This window comes from Rhyacophila brunnea, unplaced genomic scaffold (assembly GCF_057557595.1).
Source record: "Rhyacophila brunnea isolate RB1 unplaced genomic scaffold, BYU_Rbru_1.0 scaffold_4, whole genome shotgun sequence".
NCBI classification, from domain to species: Eukaryota; Metazoa; Arthropoda; class Insecta; order Trichoptera; family Rhyacophilidae; genus Rhyacophila; species Rhyacophila brunnea.
The window spans coordinates 49,777,975-49,800,928 of NW_028233068.1; the positions used below are offsets into that span (position 1 = coordinate 49,777,975).

The 22,954-nt window shown below is 33.1% G+C and overlaps 1 protein-coding gene across 1 annotated transcript in view; it reads left to right on the forward strand.

Annotated features, from left to right (window-relative positions):
- Positions 1 to 22,954, forward strand: part of LOC147067478 (uncharacterized) — a 135,750-nt gene that overhangs the window by 56,020 nt on the left and 56,776 nt on the right. Inside the window, exon 3 of the mRNA XM_085953609.1 lies at positions 4,322 to 4,571. Within this exon, the coding sequence (XP_085809735.1) occupies positions 4,322 to 4,571 (250 nt within the window). The remainder of the gene's footprint in view (positions 1 to 4,321; positions 4,572 to 22,954) is intronic.

The following is a 22,954-nucleotide window of genomic DNA, read 5'->3' on the forward strand; positions in this document are numbered from 1 at the left end:
ACCCTAAATATCACCCTTCGTTCATTCCTTGGAGTAGTTCATCACTGAGTAAAATACAGTACTTACCCAAGTATCAGGAGGATCGATGAAGAAAATCGGGGCTCTATGAGTATTCGGAAAATAATAGGGGAATTGAAGAAAATCGGGGTATTTCATTGATACAGCTCTCGTGCGCATAGGTATTTATGCATTTTATGAATTAGTTAGTAGTTAATATATTAACGAAATGATTTTTTTGTAGGCGAATGCTCAACCTACCAGAAACACCTAACATCGGTACAATCACAATATTGAAGGTCGATTAGATATAAGTAAATAAAAAGGATTTCAAGTAATTTACATTTTTCTTTTTTTAGAAATGGGTTGAGTGGGTCAACCACTACGTACCTGTATCGCCTCGGTCAATGTATGTACTTATGAGAAAATTTCTCGGAGAACCAAACTGAAATGGAACCCATTTGGGCGTCCGAATAGTAGGTAATTATATTCGAAAGTGACCTCCGATAATGTATAATGGCCCAAACACATTACCATCCGACTCACTCTATCTCAGCATGACAGCACATGATAGGAGGTGACGTGGTATTAATATGTTCTGGCTATTAATCCCAAAATATTTAACCAATGTGTGCTACCAGTGCTCACGTATGCATATGAAACACGGACAATTAATGTAAGAGAAATCTAACAATTACGAGTAGCACAAAGTAGTATGGAAATGTGTATTGGCATAACGCGGAAAGATCACAAAATAAACCACTGTATAAGGAAGCAGACAAAATGGCATAAGCTGTAATATAGCGTACAAAATTCAACGTGGAACGAAGCATAGGGGTAGCTATGTGTAATTTTTGATCCCACAGTTTGAGAAACTGTATGCTTAACAATAAAATAGTCTTACGTATTTTACATTTTTTATGGAACCGCGCCTCCAAAAAGTCTTTATACAGATGATACTTATAGTGAAACGGAAAAGTTTAACTACCACTGAATTATCCAATGGTAGGCACCTACCTAGCTTCCTATTTATTTGTAAAAACTTTACATACAATAATTATAAAGAGTTTTTTTCAAACGATTTACAAATAGACAGGTAGACATAGCAATTTCTGTGTTTAGGTACACACAGCAAGTAGGTAGATAGCTACTTAAGTTTTAATAAAAGCCATTCCCGCGAAAAGAAAATCTGTCCCCAGAAATATGACAAATCTAGCGAATACGATTATTTTTATTATGCCTTGCTTTTCCTATTAGGTATTTTTTTTACTTTATCCTCGTCGGCTGTCAAAATTGGCGCCAAAGAATATTGTCCCTCGAGAGAAGTGCGGCGAAGAGTGTCTCTTGTCTCTTTCCGGGAAAGCAATTAGCGCGCGGAATTGGCGGGAAAAAACCGGCCATAGATGCGAGAGACAAGATGGAGGGCGGGGAGATGGGCACGAAATGGCGGCAATGTTCGCCATTAAGGAAATCAGGGATCAAGATAACCGGCCCATGGAACTTTATGCTGAAAAACTATTTTAATAAATATGTCATCATCATAGATAGGTCATAGATAAACTGTCCTGAATTCAAGATTAATTACTAATAATTAATAGGCGTTTACATGGTAGAACTCTATTATAAACATTTTATATCGTAGCTTTGTGTTAATTCTACTATAATAATTGAGTTATTTATATTGACATCTATTTCGGGCTATGAACTAACCGTCTACGATAACTTATTATACGTCTGCCAGAAGGTTACATGTAAGTTGTACGTATGCAGTTCATCGTAGGACACTTATTCGTGCGTCGCAGTACGTAAAACATGAGTTCGTATAAGATTTTATCAAATGACGAGTTCTTCGTTGAACATTTCACCGTGTAATACATTTATACGTATCTTACAAAATGCGACGATAGTTTGCAAATAGTACTGTTCCAATTAGATTAACCCTAACCTAACCTAACCTAACCTAACCTAGTAAAGACATCTCCACATGTTGTAGCATACGTACAAATATACTCCACGCTGAAATGTTCAACGAAGAACTCGTCATTTGATTAAATCTTACACGAACTCATGTTTCACGTACTGAGGCGCGCGAATAAGTGTCATGCGGTGAACTGTTTACGTACAAATTTACGGATACGCTGCCAGAAACATCTTGAATGATTGCCACTCAGATATAAACAACGAATTTGAACGAACATGACCATGTCATTATACTGCGATAGCTACTTTGCAAGAAAGGTAATGAAATGCGGGGGGAAGGTATAACGAGTCCTTGGGATCCGAAAAACAGTTTTTTAAAAAAATACATACCTAATAAATTTATTTTCATCTATCAAAAGTTTCGTAATTAGGTACGTCTTGATTAATATCGAAATCTAAATTGTTCATTTTATTTATTTTATTTAAATATTATGTTTTTACGAGAAATGGATGTTAACCACATACTCAACATATTATTAAGTCCATGCTCTGGATTTAAACATGCATTGAAAATAATATGTGAATGTTTACAAGACCCGTGATTTAAATCCGAGACACTTGACTTAGGTACTAAGAAGATACGTTACCATTCGGCCATCCTTCAGTTTATTGGTACCTTACTTTACATTCTCGTAGAGGTCTAATACCTATGATAATTTTTAATATTCATTTTGTATTTATAATGTATAAAAAAACATTTTCAATAAAAATAAAAATTTGTCTGTGTTTGTGGCAAAAAACGAAAAAGATTACCTAGCCCTGATAAACCATAAAAGTAATAATAACTGATATTTTCTTTTCGGTCTTGTGAAAAAGGATGGAAAATTCATAAGATAATTATTCTTTCTCTCGGATGTCATTAGCGACAAACCTTTGAAACAAAAAGTCGTAATTCTAAAATGAGCGGTCTTTTCGTATTCTCTTCTGAATTTGAAAATATCTCCGACGCCATTTCAGGACACTTATTCAAAATGGCAGATCCCTTTAATATTTTATTCTTTCTAAGGTTTTTATGATACATAAATTTACTTTCGTATGTATTTGTAAAATAAATACAGCTAAGCAATAAAAGCGTAGACACTGCTCTACGATAGTCCGTAATATACCCACAGTCAACCAAAGAAATTTTACTATTATAATAGTGGAAGAAAGTAATGCAAAAATGTTGTAATAACACCTTTAATAACGATTTTAGTATGGTTGAATAATTGATACAATATACATACAGAAAATTTATAAGTAGGTACCTTCATAATTTTTGCTATTGACGTCTTCACTCGGTTGCTTATGAGACGTGGAGACACCAATGTCTGACTGACTTTGACACCCCTAATTTTAATTAATTTTCCTATTTTATCGTAGTATATTCTTGGGTTTTCACCGTGTCTCCTTCTTCCTTCTTTTCTCGACGTTTCGGGCTCATTGCAGAGGCCATTATCAAGAGATATGTTTTATGATGAAATGTAGTGTAGGTATGTGAATGTAAACGTTGCTCTTAGAATGTCAATAGGAATCCGATTATCTAAGAGCAAACGTTGCTCAGAGTAATCTGTCAATCATTACGACCGGGGATACTGGCTCGAATATTAGATTTTGCTGATAGTGCCGGAAGCCATGACGTTTTTAACCGTAATCCATCATCCCTATTAATATTATCAGGGTTTCTGTGGATTTCAATGGCCTCCTATTTTACACAATTTTTAACCGATTAACGTAGGTACGTCGGTACATCTGTCTGCTTTCATGTATGTTTCTAACTATTAGTTATTTATATTTTTGCGAAATTTAGCCTGTGCCAGGAATAAGTCTAGAGGGAGTGTTAAAACAATAGTACAATGAAGCTGTGCTGCAAATTTGTGGAAATTATAGTTTTCCATAAAAAAAACTTTTATAAAAATACTTTATGCATTCACCAAATGTTTAAAATAAATATAAAAGACAATATGGCTTCTAAATTATATAAATTATATAATTATCTACAACGTTTAAGGAATGTTCAGGCTTATGCTCTGAAAATACCATAAAATCTCCACTTTGACCTACGTGCCGCTCGTGGTCCGTTAAGGCAGCACAGATAAGGCATGCACAGTTTATATAATAATATTATTGTATAAAAATCGATTACATTACATTGAGAGGGGAGTAAGATGGAGTACCTATGGTGCATATCTACATTTGTTAATATGCTCGTTTAATGCACAATACTTGGGAATTATGTATAATAATATATTTATCACATGGTCCTTAACATAGATGGGTATATAAAATAAACATTTAAAATCGTTAGTGAAACATCGTTACATAGTGTGCACTGTATGTGTCATTATTGACAAACCAATTATAGTTAAATCTCACCAACATATAAGAGATAATTGGTCGTGTAATGGTAACTACTCAATACTTAATACATGTGTTGTTTCTTTTCCAGGTCACGGAGGAGTAAACCAATTAGGCGGAGTCTTCGTGAACGGTCGCCCCCTCCCCGACGTGGTCCGGCAGAGGATAGTCGAGCTGGCGCACAACGGAGTACGGCCCTGTGATATCTCAAGACAACTGAGGGTATCACACGGCTGCGTCTCCAAAATATTATCAAGGTAATAATTATACAATATAATATATGGGATCCTTTTATAAAGAGCTTTCCCATCTGCGCATATATTCTGTCCATAAGACTGCTATCGGCGGCTACTGAGGGTAGTTTATCATATTTATATACCTATTGAGGTATTATAATTTTTACAATAAGTCAGCCGTCTAAACTATCAAAACTGTCTATTTCGCTCTAAAAATTAACAACCAAGAGAGGTGCTGTTAAAACATATCACTTTTTTACAGATTAGACGGTTAACTTATTGTAACAATTAACCGTCCCAATACATACCCTCGATAGCCGCCGATAGCAGCCTTGTGTATAGAATAGATGCGCTGGATCCGGTTAAAATATTGTAATGTAACATTTAAATGATTTTTGGGAAATGAAAAAGAAATGTTCAAAATGTATCAATATATATTTTTTCTCGATAACATTAATTAATAGCGAACACCGTATATGTAGGAAGGTAGATAGATACTTTAATTATTTCCACTATTTACTTTCGTTGTTAGGTTAACTACTTAATTCAAAGAGAAATTACTTTCTTCATCTAAATTTTAGATTATGTATCTTCAGACAAGTAACATACAAGCCTCACCAAACGTTTGAAGTAGTTTTTTTATTTTAATAAAACATAAAATACAGGCTGTTTAAAAGTTACTTTACGCATTGAATATACTGGAAAATATCTAGTAGATGAGTAGACACCTATCAAATAATGTAGTATTTTACAACGTTTTTATTAGGTCGTATTCTTATTTGTCCGGTGGTTGTTTATCCGGTAAAAATCTTGCAATCGATTTTTAACTAACTGCTCGACTAGCTAGACATTTGAAACTTTTAGAATATATCAGAACACGATGACAATGCATTCTTTTAATACTTTTAGCCATCGTTAAGTAGAATTGAATTCATTTTCAGTTAATTCTGTTTTGTATGAAAAGTTATTTCGGAAGAAATCCGTAATCCAATCCACTATTATTGGTTGCAAAGGGTCTGGGGTCGTAGCAACTAAATTATTAATATATACGTGCGTTACTATGGAAATCAAAATGACATTTCAGTATTATTTCTATCAAGTACATTTTTTTTTTGATCGTTTAAGCTAGTCAAGTCAAGTTTATATGATTCAACAGAAAATTTAAAAACGTTTTACTATATAAAAAGTTCTTTTTATCTTGTAATTATTTATATTTTTATTGCTGTCATTATAATGCATGATAATAATTCATTGGTATTTCGTTTAATGATTACCCATTTACACATAAGTAGGTACGTTTTTTTATATTAATAGTCCCTAGCTTAGGTGTAAAGTTGTTATATGGTATAGAACAGGCATGTCCAACTTCCAGTAGGTACCTACTTCTATCTACTATCCAGTTTTATGTTTTTATTGATTCTACAAAATATATAGGTAATATAAGGAAAATATACACCTTATTTAATTTTCTACATATTTTTCCGAATTTTTCAAAAAGATAATTTTATTAAATAATAATATATAAGTAGTTACTTCCTCATCATACCTACCAGATATACATTACCTAAGTGGGTACCTAGGTGTATTTTAAGTACAAATATCTTCTACGCACGCATTTTCTTGATAGAGATAAATTATAACTACATACAAAGTTATACAGTTAAGTTAACTCTAACCGCTGAGAGACCAATTATAATAAATCTAAATGAATTAATTCAAATTAAAAACGGTAAGCGAACATTTAATTAGGTTTTCCGTATACCTGCAAAGAATTTCTTTTCTTCCATGCATACTAATCACACACCGAGTGGTCAAGAAACAAATAACCTATTAGGTACATGTATTGTGTATAGTCTGTAAAGTAAATTTCTGAAGTTATATAAAAGGATACCCAATACCTAGATTCTTATATAGTACACCTCCCTAATATGTGGCGCATTTTCCATTTAATTCCATTTATTATATAGCTACCTACTAAAGGCATACGGGTCTTTTGAGATTGGGCATGCTCTCCAAAAGCATATTCCTATCAAGGGACTTCACGAGGTGATATACGTACCTATATATTTATTTTTTAAGGCAATTATTCCAATGTAAAAATACATACTTTATTTTCTACTGATAACATATAATCGAAACAAGCTCATTTGATTAAATTATACGTTCATAATGCTGTCTTTAAATAATGGAAACTACGAAATAGATTATTCGCACACAATATTATAATGTTTCCTCTCATAAGTACCAGTACCAGACAATTATTAAAAATATATGGACACTTATGTATGAATAGTATCTTGGAAAATTTAAGGAGTGCGCCGCACCCACAGCATAGTATGTGCATCGCACGCCACTGCGAGTACTTACCATGTTCGCTCCTAAACGTGACAGGGTGATTACGTTAGCCATTTCATCAATCCTCTTGGCCCTTGTACTGTATCAAACACACATTGAAAAAGCTGTATTTCCACAGTATTATTAAATTATTTAAAAATAATTACAAGATAAAAAGAACTTTTTATATATTTACAACGTTTTTAAATTTTCTGTTGAATCATATAAACTTGACTTGACTAGCTTAAATGACCAAAAAAAATTTGTACTTGATAGAAATAATACTGAAATGTCATTTCGACATGTCATATTGATTTCCATAGTAACGCACGTATATATTAATATTTAGTTGCTAGGACCCCAGAAGCAACCAATAATGGTGTCGAAATAACTTTTCATACAAAACAGAATTAACTGAAAATGAATTCAATTCTACTTAAAGATGGCTAAAAGTATTAAAAATGCATTGGCATCGTGTTCTGATATATTCTAAAAGTTTCAAATGTCTAGCTAGTCGGGAAGTTAGTTAAAAATCGATTGCAAGATTTGTACTGGACAAATAACCACTGGACAAATAAGAATACGAGCTAAGAAAAATGTTGTAATAATAAGATGCCTACATACGGATTCTTATTTTTATGTTTAACAATACTGGTGAAGCGACGACGATTAGCTGGCACAGTATATTTTATAATACAGTTTCAATTATGTCTTAGAGCCAATGAGTAACCAAAATAACAATTAATGTATCCATGAAAATTTTATGATTTTTTGGCAATATTCACAATGATACTTTTATTTGAAACTTTTCCCGCCTTTTTGTTGGTGTTTATTTGCATGCCATTTATTTGTAAAAAAATACATATTATGTATGTAACAATTTTAGTTAAAATATTGAATTATTCTGTGTCGCCGTGTAGGTTAAACATCTCCAGTTAGTAATAGATAAATGTATCCAACACATTACAAGATACCTTCTTACTTATATACTTAATTACTTTTTAAACTTAATAGTCAATTTGGACAGGTATCTGTGTACAATGTATATGTAGGTACATACAGCGGACGCGCGCGCACACATTAAGATGTAGCAGATACCGTGTAGTGTGTAGAATTATTTGCAGTTGGATCAGTGTTAAAAAACTTTTCCCGTTAAGAAAATGATTTCCCGCGCACGCGCCGTCACGCCCAAAGGCGTCCGCCATCTTATCGTTAATCATTTTCAAAATGGAACACGCGTTTCCCGCCGCGAAACAAAGGTATGCAATGCTAATCTATCTTTACCTTAATTCGCTTAACAACTTATCATACCTATTCAATTATTATCATACAACGTTAGGACAGAGGTTTAATGTCAAATAATGAAACGGACTTCTTCTTCACTTTGTATCTAAATTCATATATCTAATCTTAGCTATCAAGCTACAGAGCATTCCCCCTTCTTATGCCGGTCGCTTAAATCAATTCCTCAATAGTGGCTTACCGAAGAAAACTTTTCTTGAAAACTGAAAACTTACAAAAATATGTTGACAACTACCTATTATTAGTAGCTCCGTTCCAAACCACTAAATACAAATATACGTCCGGAGCACGTGAATTTTCTAAAATATATAATATGTATATTTTTAGAAAATAAAAACACGTTTTATCACGCGTGAAGTTGGTGGTCTGATGTGATACGCGTGAGGTGACCTGGGTGTAGTTCTGATACATGTTGGCAAGTTATCGATTTCGGCTCAAAATATGCTACGGTATGGGAGAATCTGTCTTGATACCATTTTAAATATCAAGTAAAAGAACATTGCATATTTTTTGCTCGTGACATAAACTTACCATAAGCTCACATGCTCTCACGTAGCGTAATATGTTTCTAACATAACATGCAAAGGTTTTTTTCGATAATCCATTTGAGATTCTTTATCTCCCCGTACAATGCGGAAAAAACGTCGAAAATAAACTGGGAAGAGATCAATGGAAGAGATCTTACAAAACATATTTTTGTGAGTCTAGGACGATTTGGCACCGGGACAACTGGACGCCACGGAATTCGAAAATAAATAGACGTTAGGTACTTAAAAAAATATGGAATATTATTATTTATATTTAAATGATTATATTATGATTTAATAGTTAGTGAGAATGTAAATATGCAGACGTAAATAATGATTGAATTGTGCATATGTTTAAGTTCCAACGAAAAAAGAGTTTTTTTATTTTTTATAAAGCCTTAGGCATGGTAATTCTCAATCCCCAATAAAGAATACATTATGTTAAGAGTAAAATAAATTAAAACTACTAAGTAGTAGATAGAAACTGATAAGAATACCTCATCTACGTTCTGTATACGTGCCTAAGACAGTGCGGCGTCCAATTGTCCGGAGTCCAGTCGTCCCATTCCCATTTTGGTCGCTTTGGTAATGTTAATGATGTTTCTCTTTCAAATTAATTGCAGATTGCAAGTGTTATCAGCCTTGAATTTACATCTAGTGGCTATCTATATCTCCTAACACGGTGATATTTATTGATGAAATTATAGATTATAAAAAAATGCATTGAAATAAAAATTAATTATTTACCTACACCTACAATAAACATCATTTGTAACTGCGTTGGTATTTGTTTCAATAAAAAGCACTCCGTTGAACAACGATCATAAAAATTTCTCTCAACTCTAAAAGAACTCGTAAATTTGACCACTTTTACACAGTGGCTCTTATATAAAATCGGTTCAGTATACAGCGCGTTCACTAACAAGTAGACACATCAAAATGTCGGTGGTAAAATCAATAGTAGGTACCAAGTTAATACAATTACGAATATATCAAAAGTAAATACCTGGGTACTTTAGTCTGTCTGATCTTCAGTTTGACCAATCAGCTTTTGCTACTTATATTTCACAAAAAAAAAATTGGTTGGTGTGATACAATATAGATATATATATATGATAGTGATATAAGTAGGTACTATTAGCAGTAGTCAAACTGGTAATCATGTATAGTCTAGTACTTAATATAATAATATATATAGATAGGTACGTGAGTACACCATTCGAAATTTGAATCTTGAACTTTTAAGCGCCTTGCTCATTCTGCACGTGGTGTACCTACGCCGGAAAATGATATGAAAATACATAACTACAAATATTTATATAGTATAACAATCTAAAAATGTAAGCTTTCAATAAATTCATTAACTTTTCTCATTGGGTCTGATAACATAGGTAAATTGTATTTGAGACTTTTTTGAGAGAAACACTGTGGCGGCCTACGTCTAATAACAATGGTCGAAAATTCTAATGTTATATTCCTTTTAATAATACCTAGAAATTATATTAAATAATTTTGATTGGCAATATTGGTACTCGTCTTGGTTGAATGTTAAAGCGTCTACTTTTGAAGTCGATGGTCGCGGGTTTGAATCCAACATCCGACTAATTTACATTTTCTTTTTTCAATGTTTATACTGTATTTAAATCCAGGGCAAGGACCTTAATACTTTGGACACTGAAGACGCACCCGGCGCGTAATGACCAGGCGGCCGATCGATGTAATTAACGTGTATTTTAAAGGTGGTAATTAAAAAATCATTATCTAGTCAGCAGCGAATGAGTTAAAGGCTGAACATGGTTTAGAAAAATCAAGGGGGGAGCAAGATCTACATAGTATTGTAGAGCTTTTTAGAAAATATATCATGGGTGACGTAATGGAATGATGTCACAATGTACTCATAAGTTAGATACTTTATATAAAATATTAGCATAGTCTTCTTTGTCAAGATCGACTGATAATCGTGGGCAGCCATATATCTATGGGGTAGCTCCATACATCTCAGCAATTAGCACCACCACCCACAGGGCCTGTGTTGTAGAAAACCCATGCCACCTTTAAATTGGTCCGTCTGTCTGGAGCTATCTCTTTTTCATTCTCTCCAACCCTCTACCTGACCAAATACTGTGAGTTTTTATCCATATTTTCATTTCCTTGTGGTTTTATATTGAAGAGTCCGGGGTTGGAAAACTAAGTATCTAGTCTATCTCGAATTCACTGGTGATTGACTGATTCATCCGCTTGACCCCCACCATGCTATTTTCATTCGCCTTCAGCACCATATTTCAAACCGCCCAGAGGGATACATAAAAATTATTAGGAACACAGAGATCTCTAATATTTTGTATACTTAATTGTGGTACGCTGGTAGGTAGTTAATAATATTTTAGTGAAAGAATTGATTCCGTGAACTTCTGTGTTTATTTTTATGTATAAAACTTTTTGAGCATTCTGTTGAAAATTAACTTCCTAGTACATTGCAAAAACTTGTTAAGACAATTGAAATAATTATTTAACTTCTTTAAAAACTAAAATTACAATAAAATTAAATAAAACAGCACAGCGGGAAATTATTATTACTATTGCAAATGTTTTATAACAAAACCAGTGTTTTTTTACAATCAAAGAAAGGAATAGCATTACGTGAAATATAATATTGTGATTTATGAGATATTTTAAACAAAATCACTCTTTATACTTTCACAACCAAGAGTATAATAGGTTTGTTTCCGCTGGTAATCACTAACTGGTTTGAAACCGTTTGACATGTTTTGAGCATGCGCCCATGCGCGAATCACAGATCTGTGACCATAGCAAATTTGGTGTAAACTGTTTGAAGGAACCTGCGAACCCGCCACTAGTTAGTTTTTGTTCGATATTGACTTAAACTCACTAATAACATATAGGTATATAATAATAATAATTATAATTAGATCTCAATATTAAAGTGGAGTGGTTTGCAGAATAAGTCAAAAACATCTGACGAAAATCTAGAAAATTATCTTCATTACAATATATAGTTATTTTTTAACAACGTACAATGTGTTAGAGTTGACCGTTTTGAAGATGGGTTTATAACTCGAAATAACTGTCAATATATTAAGTAACTCAGTTAAAGTAAAATAAATTAATAAATAAATACAAGATAAAAAGAACTTTTTATATAGTACCTACAACGTTTTTAAATTTTCTGTTGAATCATATTATAAACTTGACTTGACTAGCTTAAACGATCAAAAAAATTTGTACTTGATAGAAATACTGAATAAATATAGAATACTGAAATGTCATTTTGACATTTTATATTGATGTCCATAGTAACACACGTAGGTACATATTAATAATTTAGTTGCTAGGACCCCAGAACCCTAGCAACCAATAATAGTGTTTTATTAATTGAGTTAGCATTTACTTGGTAGATTTCCATTTTTAGTGATTTACTTTTGACGGATTTCTTCCGAAATAACTTTTTATACAAAACAGAATTAACTGAAAATGAATTCAATTCTACTTAAAGATGGCTTAAAGTATTTAAAAAATGCATTGGCTATTCTGATATATTGTAAACGTTTCAAATGTCCAGTTAGTCGGGAAGTTAGTTAAAAATCGATTGCAAGGTTTGTAGTGGATAAACAACCACCGGACAAATAAGAATACGACCTAATAAAACCGTTGTAAAATATCTTGGCGGGCAATCGCATACGGTGGTAGGTAATAGAATATGACAATAATATTATAAATTCAATATGATTGTAGATTTTGAATATTGTCCCTTATTACATTGCAATATTGAATATATTTTGAGTTTTTTTATTCAATGAATATGTCACAGCATTTAGTGATGGCGTATTTGTGTAGGTATTACAAATAATATAATTATACTATGTAAAATCCATTTTTCACTTTCATTCATAAATGTTTAGAAAAAATGAAATTCGTATGTATGTAGGTACCAATATTTTATGGGTAGATTACCATAACGACTTAATTTATTTTTTACCACGTTTTTATTAGCTCGTATTCTTGTTTGTCCAGTACTAATTTTTTCTTGTGTGTCCAATACATTTTTTTTCTTGTTTGTCCAAGATTTGTATTGGACGATTGAAGATTTTTAACTAACTTCCCGACTAGCTAGACATTTGAAACTTTTAGAATATATCAGAACACGACGACAATGCATTTTTTATTACTTTTAGCCATTTTTAAGCAGAATTGAATTCATTTTCAGTTAATTCTGTTTTGTATGGAAAGTTATTATTGTTGGTTGGTAAGGGGGTCCAGCAACTAAATTATCAATATATACGTGCGTTATGGAAATCAAAATGAAATGTCAAAATGACATTTCAGTATTCTATATTTATTCAATATTTCTATCAAGTACAATAAAAAGTTGTTATTAATACATAGAATTGTCTATAGAAAGTCTCTAAGAAGTTTATATGATTCAACAGAAAATTTAAAAACGTGGTATATAAAAAGTTCTTTTTATCTTGTAAATATTTAGATCTAGTTTCCATAATACTAAATATATAAGTTACAATAATTGGTAAGTCAACCCATCGTAAATATGACATATGGCGGTTGTGGTAGGTATAATGTGTAAGGCACTGGCCTTTCACCGGAGACTTCAGGTTTGATTCATGGTGAGAGTGATAAGTGAAATGAGCACACATCACAAATTTACTCTAATATAGAAAAAATTCGCCTGCGGGGCTATATATATTGACATTTTAAAATATCTAGTTGTGTGATGCGATTTTTGATTATTGTGTGTCGATATTCGACAACTGTATAATCCAAGTGGATTTTTTCAACAATACAAAAAAATCGCTAAAAAAATACCTGAACACCCTTAATTTTACTCAAAACAAAATTTAGAAAACTATTCTGTAGAGCATCTCACTGCCTTTAACCCTAGAAATGGGTAGGGGGGCCCGCTTCAAGATGTGGGGGCCATGATAGTCCCAATATATTTTGATTTTCTCAAAGCTATACCTTCTTTCTTTTTCTTTCGGCCATGTCCTATCCTAATAGGATAATATGGGCCTCCACATAGTAGAGGTTTGTATTGACAGATTTTGTTTTTTACAAGAAATGGATGTCAGCCACTTGCTCAACCTATTAGGTCCATACCCTGACACATACAAATTAAAAAACAATATGCGTACTTGCCAGACCCACGATTCGAACCTGGGACCCACGGCGTTATAGTCCAACACTTACGCCGCGCGGCAACCGTGGGCGTTGCGAAGCTATACCTACCGATTGGCCCTTTTACAACGTTAGTTTTTTTAAACTACTTTTGTATTATTTTTTTACTTTTAATTTATATTTTCTAATGATAATGAGGTAACGTGGATAATTTTTAAATTATAAAAAAAAACCTTTTTCAGCAGACATCGACGTTCGTGCGGTCAACACGGTCAATTGAACATCTCGCCGGATTAGCGCTTTCAGAGTCTGTCTGTACCCGAATACGACCCGTAAAATCCGTACTAAATTATCAATAAACAGACCGGCTTAAACAACGCCGAATCATCGATATTGTGTTCCACCGGGAATTGATCCGATACGACTGCATTTAGGTACCGGCCGAAAATTTAATCACTATGCCGCGCGGTCAAAACAATACTACTAATTACTAATCTACCAATTATTACAAAACCGGATAAAATATTACCAATTATTTATTTCGCTATTTAGAAAATTTCGATTTAAAAAAAAATTGTCATTACGTACACAAATTTTGTTTTTTTTATCTATACCTATTACTTACTAGTTACCAACCGGTATAGTTTAATAACTAATAATAATAACTTCCCCAATTTTCTGGGTTGCGATACTCAGACATAGTGTACTAGTGGCGACTCTAGGCAAAGTACCGCCCTTGAGCAGGCAACCATTCATTTTAAGTATCAAATTATATATGTAAATTCATTGCGTAGGTACTAACTGTAATATAGATATATTGGTTTATGTTTATAATATATCGTCGTCATACAAGAAAAAGTGCATTTTTTACGAAATCGCTTTTATTGACTATCTGACATCTTACTAACATAATGGTTGTCTGGAAAAAATGACCAACTGAATTTCAGCCTGGAAATATATTATGTACTTATATCATTTAATTTTATACCTTTTCTCACATATTTTTTTACTCTTTTATTATTATTATTATTGTTTACAAATTATTAATAATTATCGAATATTGTTTGCAATAAAAAAAATTACTTTTAAACAATTAATATATATTAGGTATTTCATATTTCTGAATAAAAAATCCGATATAAATAGTACACACTAAACATTGTCAGAAAACTGACCAACACTATCTACAATTTGTTGGATTAGTTCAATGAAAACAAACAAGTATGACAGGCATAGTTTAATGTGCATTATTTATGTCTGATATTAACAGCCTACCTCCACCCTTTGCCACTAATATAATTTTTTTTTTGACCATGTCCGATCCTAATATGTTCATATGGGTTTCCTCAGAGTGGTGGTTTGTATTAACAGATTTTGTTTTTACGTGAAATGGGTGTCAGCTACTCGCTCAACCTATCAGGTCCAAACTCTGATTCATAGACAAATTAAAAAACAATATATAATGTACTTGCCAGACCCAAGATTCGAACCTGGAACCTACAATTCTATAAGCCTACGCTTAAGTCGCGCGGCCATCGTGGGTGGGTATATATATTTTGAACAAACACGCATAATATGTGCCTAGGTACACAACTGTCGTTTAGCTCAGGCATACGTCAGACGAAAAACTTCCTACTCTCAAAAAATGAATTAGGTATTTCTTTACTTAGTTTTATGTGTCATCCCTAAGCGGTGCATGATTTTGCCACCCCCACAGGATATCACTGTGAGGGAAAAAGAAGAATTATCATTTTAAATTTTTTATAAATCTCTTCTTACCTACTTAACTTTTCAGCGATTCGTAATCATTCTTTTAAATTTAATTAATAGCAAACACTTCTCTACCCTAAATAACAATTGACTTTCTGACTTTTTAGTACGCCACTAACGAAAGTTTTTTTTTTTTGTAAGAAATAATCTAACTCTATTCTACCAGGCGGCTCTCGTTGTGCAGTGCGTAAGGCGCTGGCCTTCCACCCGAGAATTCTGGGTTTGATCCTGGTGAGGACACAATATTTATGTGTTTTTCTCAAAGCCTGAGTGTTTGTGATTGTTCAAAATTACTAACAACCACCTTGTACGAAAAAGCAAGAACATGCTTATTAATAATTCTAAAAAAAAAACTCTATTCTACCACTATCAATCACCGCATAAAAATATAATCAAACTATCTCCACACTATCAAAGAAGCTTCATTTTGTAGCGGAAAAGGTTGTTTATTATACCAGGGAACTCAGAAACAATGGAAACTGAAATACACAACGGGTAAAACGATAGCAGGTAACCGACTCGAGTAAGGATGAATCCAGGTTAAACTTACACACGTGTCTAGAATACGTTTAACGTCGAATACTGAAAACTGCTCTCGGTTTATGCATTTACGCTCATTTAATGTTGGTGTATTACACACACTATTGCACGTGCATAATGCGTGCTTCATTTTTGTAGGACACTCACACATTCAAAAGCCTGCTTCACCATGCGGCGTATTGAATATAGCCTATTGGTATTCTATTTATTATCTGTTCTGTGATTTATACCTTATCCACAATATTTTTTATAATAATAATATAAAGTTGTTTAAAAGAAAACTCATCTATTCATGTATACTAATATAAATATTTTTTGTATATAATAGATAATAATGACTATAGATTGCTGTCCAACTATTAGTTTAAAATACGTCTGAAGTTCGTATTGTAAAAAGGGTTAGTTTAACATTGAGTCGATTTGCAACATAAATCAGATACAAAAGTTAATGTTATTTCTATAACTATGGACATCATAATATAACCGTAAATGCATTTTCGACCCCTCAATAAATTTAATAGCCGACTTTACAAATAGCTTTTTATACAGTCCATGTTTTATGGTCCTAGAAACTACATGAAAGTTAAAAGGGGTAACAAATTGACTTTATTGTAAATAATATAGATTGATTTTTTTTATTAGTAAGTAGCTACTTACTATTTTTTGTGTAATAATAAAATATATTTTATCGTCGTAAATACCATTTGAATCTGAATTCTCGGCAGTAGCGTTAATTTCGCTTGGATGTCCCACAAATTAAAAAAAAAATGCATGTTTTCTCAACCTAAAGTGTTTAAGTGTAAAAAAAATCGGTGGCAGCTTATCATACCTAGAGGGAAAATAATTGTGCAATGGCAGTAGCGCGTTTAGGGATATGGAGGCCCGAGACACTGCTCACGATAAAAAATTAAATAAAAACAATAAATTCCAATTCTCAATTTGTGAGTAATATGTATTATGGTAAAATTAAATAATTTTATGACTATTTTGAACCATTTCAAAGCCCCCTTTTAAATATTCTGACAAATCGATTGCGTTATACGCGTCAGAGAAAATTACTACTGCGCAAGGGAGGCTTCAAGCCTCATAAAATACATCAAAATAACACAAAAATATACGTAATTTTCTATATACGTCAATATGTTTATGAAAATTAACTGAATGCTATAAAATTATTTTTTTATATTATATTATGCAATTTATAAAAATGATTTTATTTTTTTCTGTAACGTTTGACGTAATTTCTAACTTGGAGGGGTACGAAATTAGTTACCTGAGGCCCAAGCACCTGAAACCACTAGTTAGTTACTTATTCTAGTATTGTATACAATAATGACTACCGCATTATTAAATAGTTACTATATAATATTACTAAGTGAATATTCTGCGTTATGTAGTTATTATCTTGTTCCTGTTGAATGTTTTGATTTATTGACTAATAATTTCGTCTCCATTTGTTTCATTATAATTTTTATTAAATGTGTAGGTACTGTGCCAATATTGGTGAGACTTGCACAGTTCATATCTGTTAGAATTTAGTAAATTCATTTCGATATCTGAAAAGGTTCCGAAATAACAAGATTAAACTTATAGTAAATTATGCAGTAGGCAAAGTAGCGGTAGAATGGTAAGGTGAGGTACAGGTAGCGGGCCACTCGTCAGTGGTCAGATTGATAGTAGTATTGTGAGTCCAAACCTTGTTGAAAAAAGTCATACACATCAGTATATTCTTTCATTCTTGTTTTATTTTCGTATTCACGTGGGAAAAGTCACGGGCTATCGTTAGTTATAATAAAAAATATATTTCTTGCTGCATTTTCCGACATAATTTCTGCAGAAAAGACATGGCCGGACTACCCAAGTAAACCATAGACAAGCAGTGTGTGTTGTGTGCATATTTCAGGTCGAACAGGAAGCCGTTTGTTTTTGGCACAGAACAATGTTCTTTCCGTTTCCTCCCGGCGCGACGAGACGCTTCCTCCGCCGCAACAACCGGCTCGTGCGACCGGGTACTTACGCGCTCACTTCTGCTTGCTTTGCGGTCATATTTTACAAGTAATTTAGTACCAGCACAACACAATGAGTTTAAATATACATGTAATTAATGATCGCCGTGGAAACTAAATTAGTTTATTTTATAATATTATAATTTAACAATGCAGCCAGTTATGACACTAAAAAAATATGCGAAGGGGCAAGTAAGCCATCCGTTGCTTAGGGGTGGCAAATTATAAGGGCGGCAAAGTAAGTAATGAATACTATCTTTGCAGCTTTTGCAAGCAGTGGCGGTTTTCCATTAAGCGAACAATGCGGTCGCTTCGTAAGAAAGTATAGAAATCTTTTTTTTTCAATCACAAGGCAACTTCCAAGCGTGTTAGCGCCTCAGACCTCCACGTATCTAAAAACCATCGCTGTATGAAAGTTTGATTTGTAGAAATGAAACTGATACTATTTATAAATATATCAAATATACTAAATATGATGTTGAATCAAATCAATGAGTCCAGTCCACGATTAAAATATAGAGTCATAAAAATATCGCTTCGATTTTCTATTGCGCTACCCCCAAAAATAGAATCATCCCTCGGTTTACCCTTTTCCCTTAATATTGACCGTGACCCTTCTGTGTAGTCAGCAAGCGAAAGCGCGTGCGTGCGTCATTGTAGTTTCCGGTGAGGCCTCTAGCACTTCCGGTGGAAACTTCCCGACTTCCGGTCAGGCGTACGACGACGAGCTAGACAACTGTTTCAACAGATACCATTGTTTTTATTAGCGTGCTCGAGATCATAGTATTTTACTTCTTGCACATATTTGTGTACACATTTAATAATGTATCCTTTAAAAATCTCGAATATGTTTTTCAGCCAAAATTATTTTCAACTGTTTTCACAATATTATAATGTATACAAATAAATTTCTTGAAGTAATTCTAATCTAGATTACTCAAATTTAGCTCAGTTTATATAAAATTTAGTTTCTACAGATTCTTCTGTCATTGCAGCCACGTCATTGCAATGATTTTGGTGTCGTTTTAAAGTAACGATACTATGACCTAAATGAGTTACCTACACTACCAGAATCATGGCCCCCACAAAGGGAGGACTGACAGGGCTCTAGCCTAAGGGGCCGGGTTCAGGGAGGGCCCGGCGTGGTGAATCGACCAGATAAGTGATTTAAACACACATCACAAATTCTCTCAAATAGTAAAAAAAGTCGCCTGCGCCGCTATTTATCTTCAATATTATTATTATTTCAAATTATGTGGTTGTACGATACAATTTTTAATTGTGAATCGATAACTCAACAACTCCATAATTCAAATAGATGAATAATTCAAATATACAAAAACCACTAAATATACACATTAATTTTACCGCGTACACCATTTGGAAAACGCTACTGTAGAGCGTCACACTTCCTTTATATTTAGCGATAGGTAGGGGGCCGTCAAAGATAGCCTGTGATAAGATAGTCAAAGATAGTCTGGGGGCCCGCTTCAGGATGTGGGGGCCATGGCCAGAATAATCTGACACCATTCTACCTATTACCTACCTACTTAACAAGGTATTTAATATTATATACGGGTATTAAAATAATAGCGACATTTTATACACCATGTAGATGGGATATTGGGCATAATATGCTTATTTATTTTTATACAACGCATTTACAAATTTGAATCCTTCTGCACGCATAAATAGATATATAGTGATTTTAAAACTGGTGCTAACTCTTTTATAGCATACGTATCTTGTACCTAATCATTTAATTCTCAGGATTTTTTTATTGCATATTGCAAATAATCCAGTATATCGGGTATTTTCAAAATGTGTTTTCCGCTGTATTCCTGATAACCGAACAGTGCCGATTTTTGTTACACTTACCTAACTGTGTAAATTAGACGAAATTAAATAAGTTATAAAATAGGTAGGTATGTACCTAATACATTTGCATACAATTTAAGACTACAAATCAAAGGGTTATACATTCTACAGTGGCAAAGGGTAGAGGTAGGCTGTTAAGATCGACATAAATAGTTCCCACTAAACTTTGTCAGTCATATTATTTGTACCTATGTTTCTATGTTTTCATTGAACTAAGAATAAGCACACATTGCAGATTTCAAAATTCAATTAAACAGTGCCTAAACCAAACCATAATAGTTCAGGTAGTACCTTTGCTATGGGCGACCCGACAAAAATAGTGCACATTTTTTCAAATATACTTATTTGTTTTCGTTGAATTAAGAATGGTTAATTTTTTTTAATTCAGTAATCCCTGCCTTAAACAAACCATAATAGATAAAAAAAAATTCTTCTATCTATAAAATATCCCAAATTATGTATGATCTAATAGCATAATTTAATATATTTCATAGACAGACAAACTAACCAACACTATCTACAATTTGTAGTCCTTAGTTCAATGAAAACAAATAGGCATGACTGACAAAGTTCAGTGTGCACTATTTATGTCGGATATTAAAAGCCTACATCTACCCTTTGCCACTGGTATACTAAGTCTGCCTTAGGGCAGCACGTTGCTTAGAGACGCCACTATGTCAATTACCAAATTATTTGTTGTTTGTTTGTTCGTGTTTTATGCGCTGCCATACCATTCATCCGATTGCGATAAAACTTTGTCAACTTTATTGCTTGCACTTGCGCGAAGAGTATAGGCTATATCTTATATATAAAAATGAATGCCCGTCTGTCTGTTTGTCTGTCTGTCCCGTATGCGTTCCTATACCATTCATCCGATTGCGACGAAAATTTTGGTAAGTGGTTGTATGCACACCCGCGAAGGTTTCTGAATTAGAAAAATCATCATCTTCTTCTTCTTCTTCATTCTATTTTCTTTTATTCGTATGGTTCCTATTATACCATTCATCTGATTGCGACGAAAATTTCGTCAGTTATTGTACGCACACCCGCAAAGGTTTCTAAATTAGAAAAACCATCTTTTTCTTCTTCTTCTTCATTATATCTTCTTTTATTCGTATGGTTCTTATACCATTCATCCGATTGCGATGAAACCTTCGTCAGTTGTTGTAGTAATACCCCCAAAGGTTTCTGAATTAGTACAACTATCTTCTTTTTCTTCTTCTTCATTCAATCTTCTTTTATTCGTATGGCCCCTATACCATTCATCCGATTGCGATGAAACCTTCGTCCGTTGTTGTGATAATACACGCAAAGGTTTCTGAATTAGTACAACCATCTTCTTTTTCTTCTTCTTCTATTCTATATTCTTCTATTCGTATACGTTCCTATTCCATTCGCCCGATTGCAATAAAATTTTCGTCAGTAATTGTGCCAACAACCGCGAATGTTTCTGAATTAGTACAACCTTCTTCTTCTTCTATTCTATCTTCTAGTCGTATGCATTCCTATACCATTTATCCGATTGCAATAAAATTTTGATCAAGTGTTGTGCTCACGCCTGCAAATGTTTCTGAATTAGTACAACCATCTTCTTTTTCTTCTGTTCGTATGCGTTCCTATACCATTCATCCCATTGCGATGAAATTTCGATCAAGTGTTGTTCTCATGCCCGCAAAGGTTTGTAAATTGATACAACCATTTTCTTCTTCTTTTCCTTCTTTTCTATCTTCTTCTATTCGTATGCATTCTTATACCATTCATCCGATTGCGATGCAATTTTGACCAATTGTGCGCACGCCCGCGATGGTTTCTGAATTAGTACAACCATCTTCTTCTTCTTCTATTCGTATGTGTTCCTATACCATTCATCCGATTTCAATGAAACTTTGGTGAGTTGTCGTGCGCACGCCCGCGAAAGTTTCTGAATTAGTACAACCATCTTCTTCTTCTTCTTCTATTCGTATGCGTTCCTATACCATTCATCCAATTGCGATGAAACTTTTGTCAGTTGTTGTGCGCACACCTGCGAAGGTTTCTGAATTGATACAACCATTTCTATTATTATTAGTATTACATAAAATTATTAAAACTATTATTATTATATAAAATACAAAGTTTGTTGTTTGTTTGTTCCATCCAATTGTGATTTTTTTACTACATATTAATAACATTAATAACGTTTTCATATTTTGAATTCGATTTTAATTTAGTGTTCTTTTATTTGACCTTTACTCCTATTAGAATTATTTTCATATTTCCATATTGTATTACACAGATATTTTAATATTAAAAAAATAATTACCTCTTATTATTTTTGAATATCTAAGATAAATATAACCACGAAGCGACCCTGTGCGAAGCCGGGTACTTCAGCTAGTACTTAATATAAACTACATATATATTATGGCATATAACTACCTAAGTAATATTTATCAAAATTTGATTGTAGGTAACTAAAAAGAAATAGTCAAAACACATTTTTTTTTTTTTTTTTTTTTTTTTTTATTAAGCTCTGAAGTCTCAATTGAGTCTTATTTAGCTTTACTTTTTAGCATACACTATATATACACATTATTACAATAATTTCTCATACAGTTATTACAATACAAATTTACGGTAGAGGAAGAAGAAAAAAAAAAAAAAAGAGAAAAAGAAAAGAAGTTTAGACTTGTAGGCCACACTCACTCAGAAACATTTGGACACACTGGAACGCCTTGATATTCGGCCGAGCCAAAAATATCGTGAGATCCAGTGGCAATTGGTAGTTTTGTTTACTTAAATCTTTAAGAAGCCGCTGTCTCTGGGTGTCATACAAAGAACATTGCCAAACTACGTGGTTAACATCTTCAGTCTCACTTCCGCACCGGCACCCAGGGTCATTTATTATACCCAAGCGAGC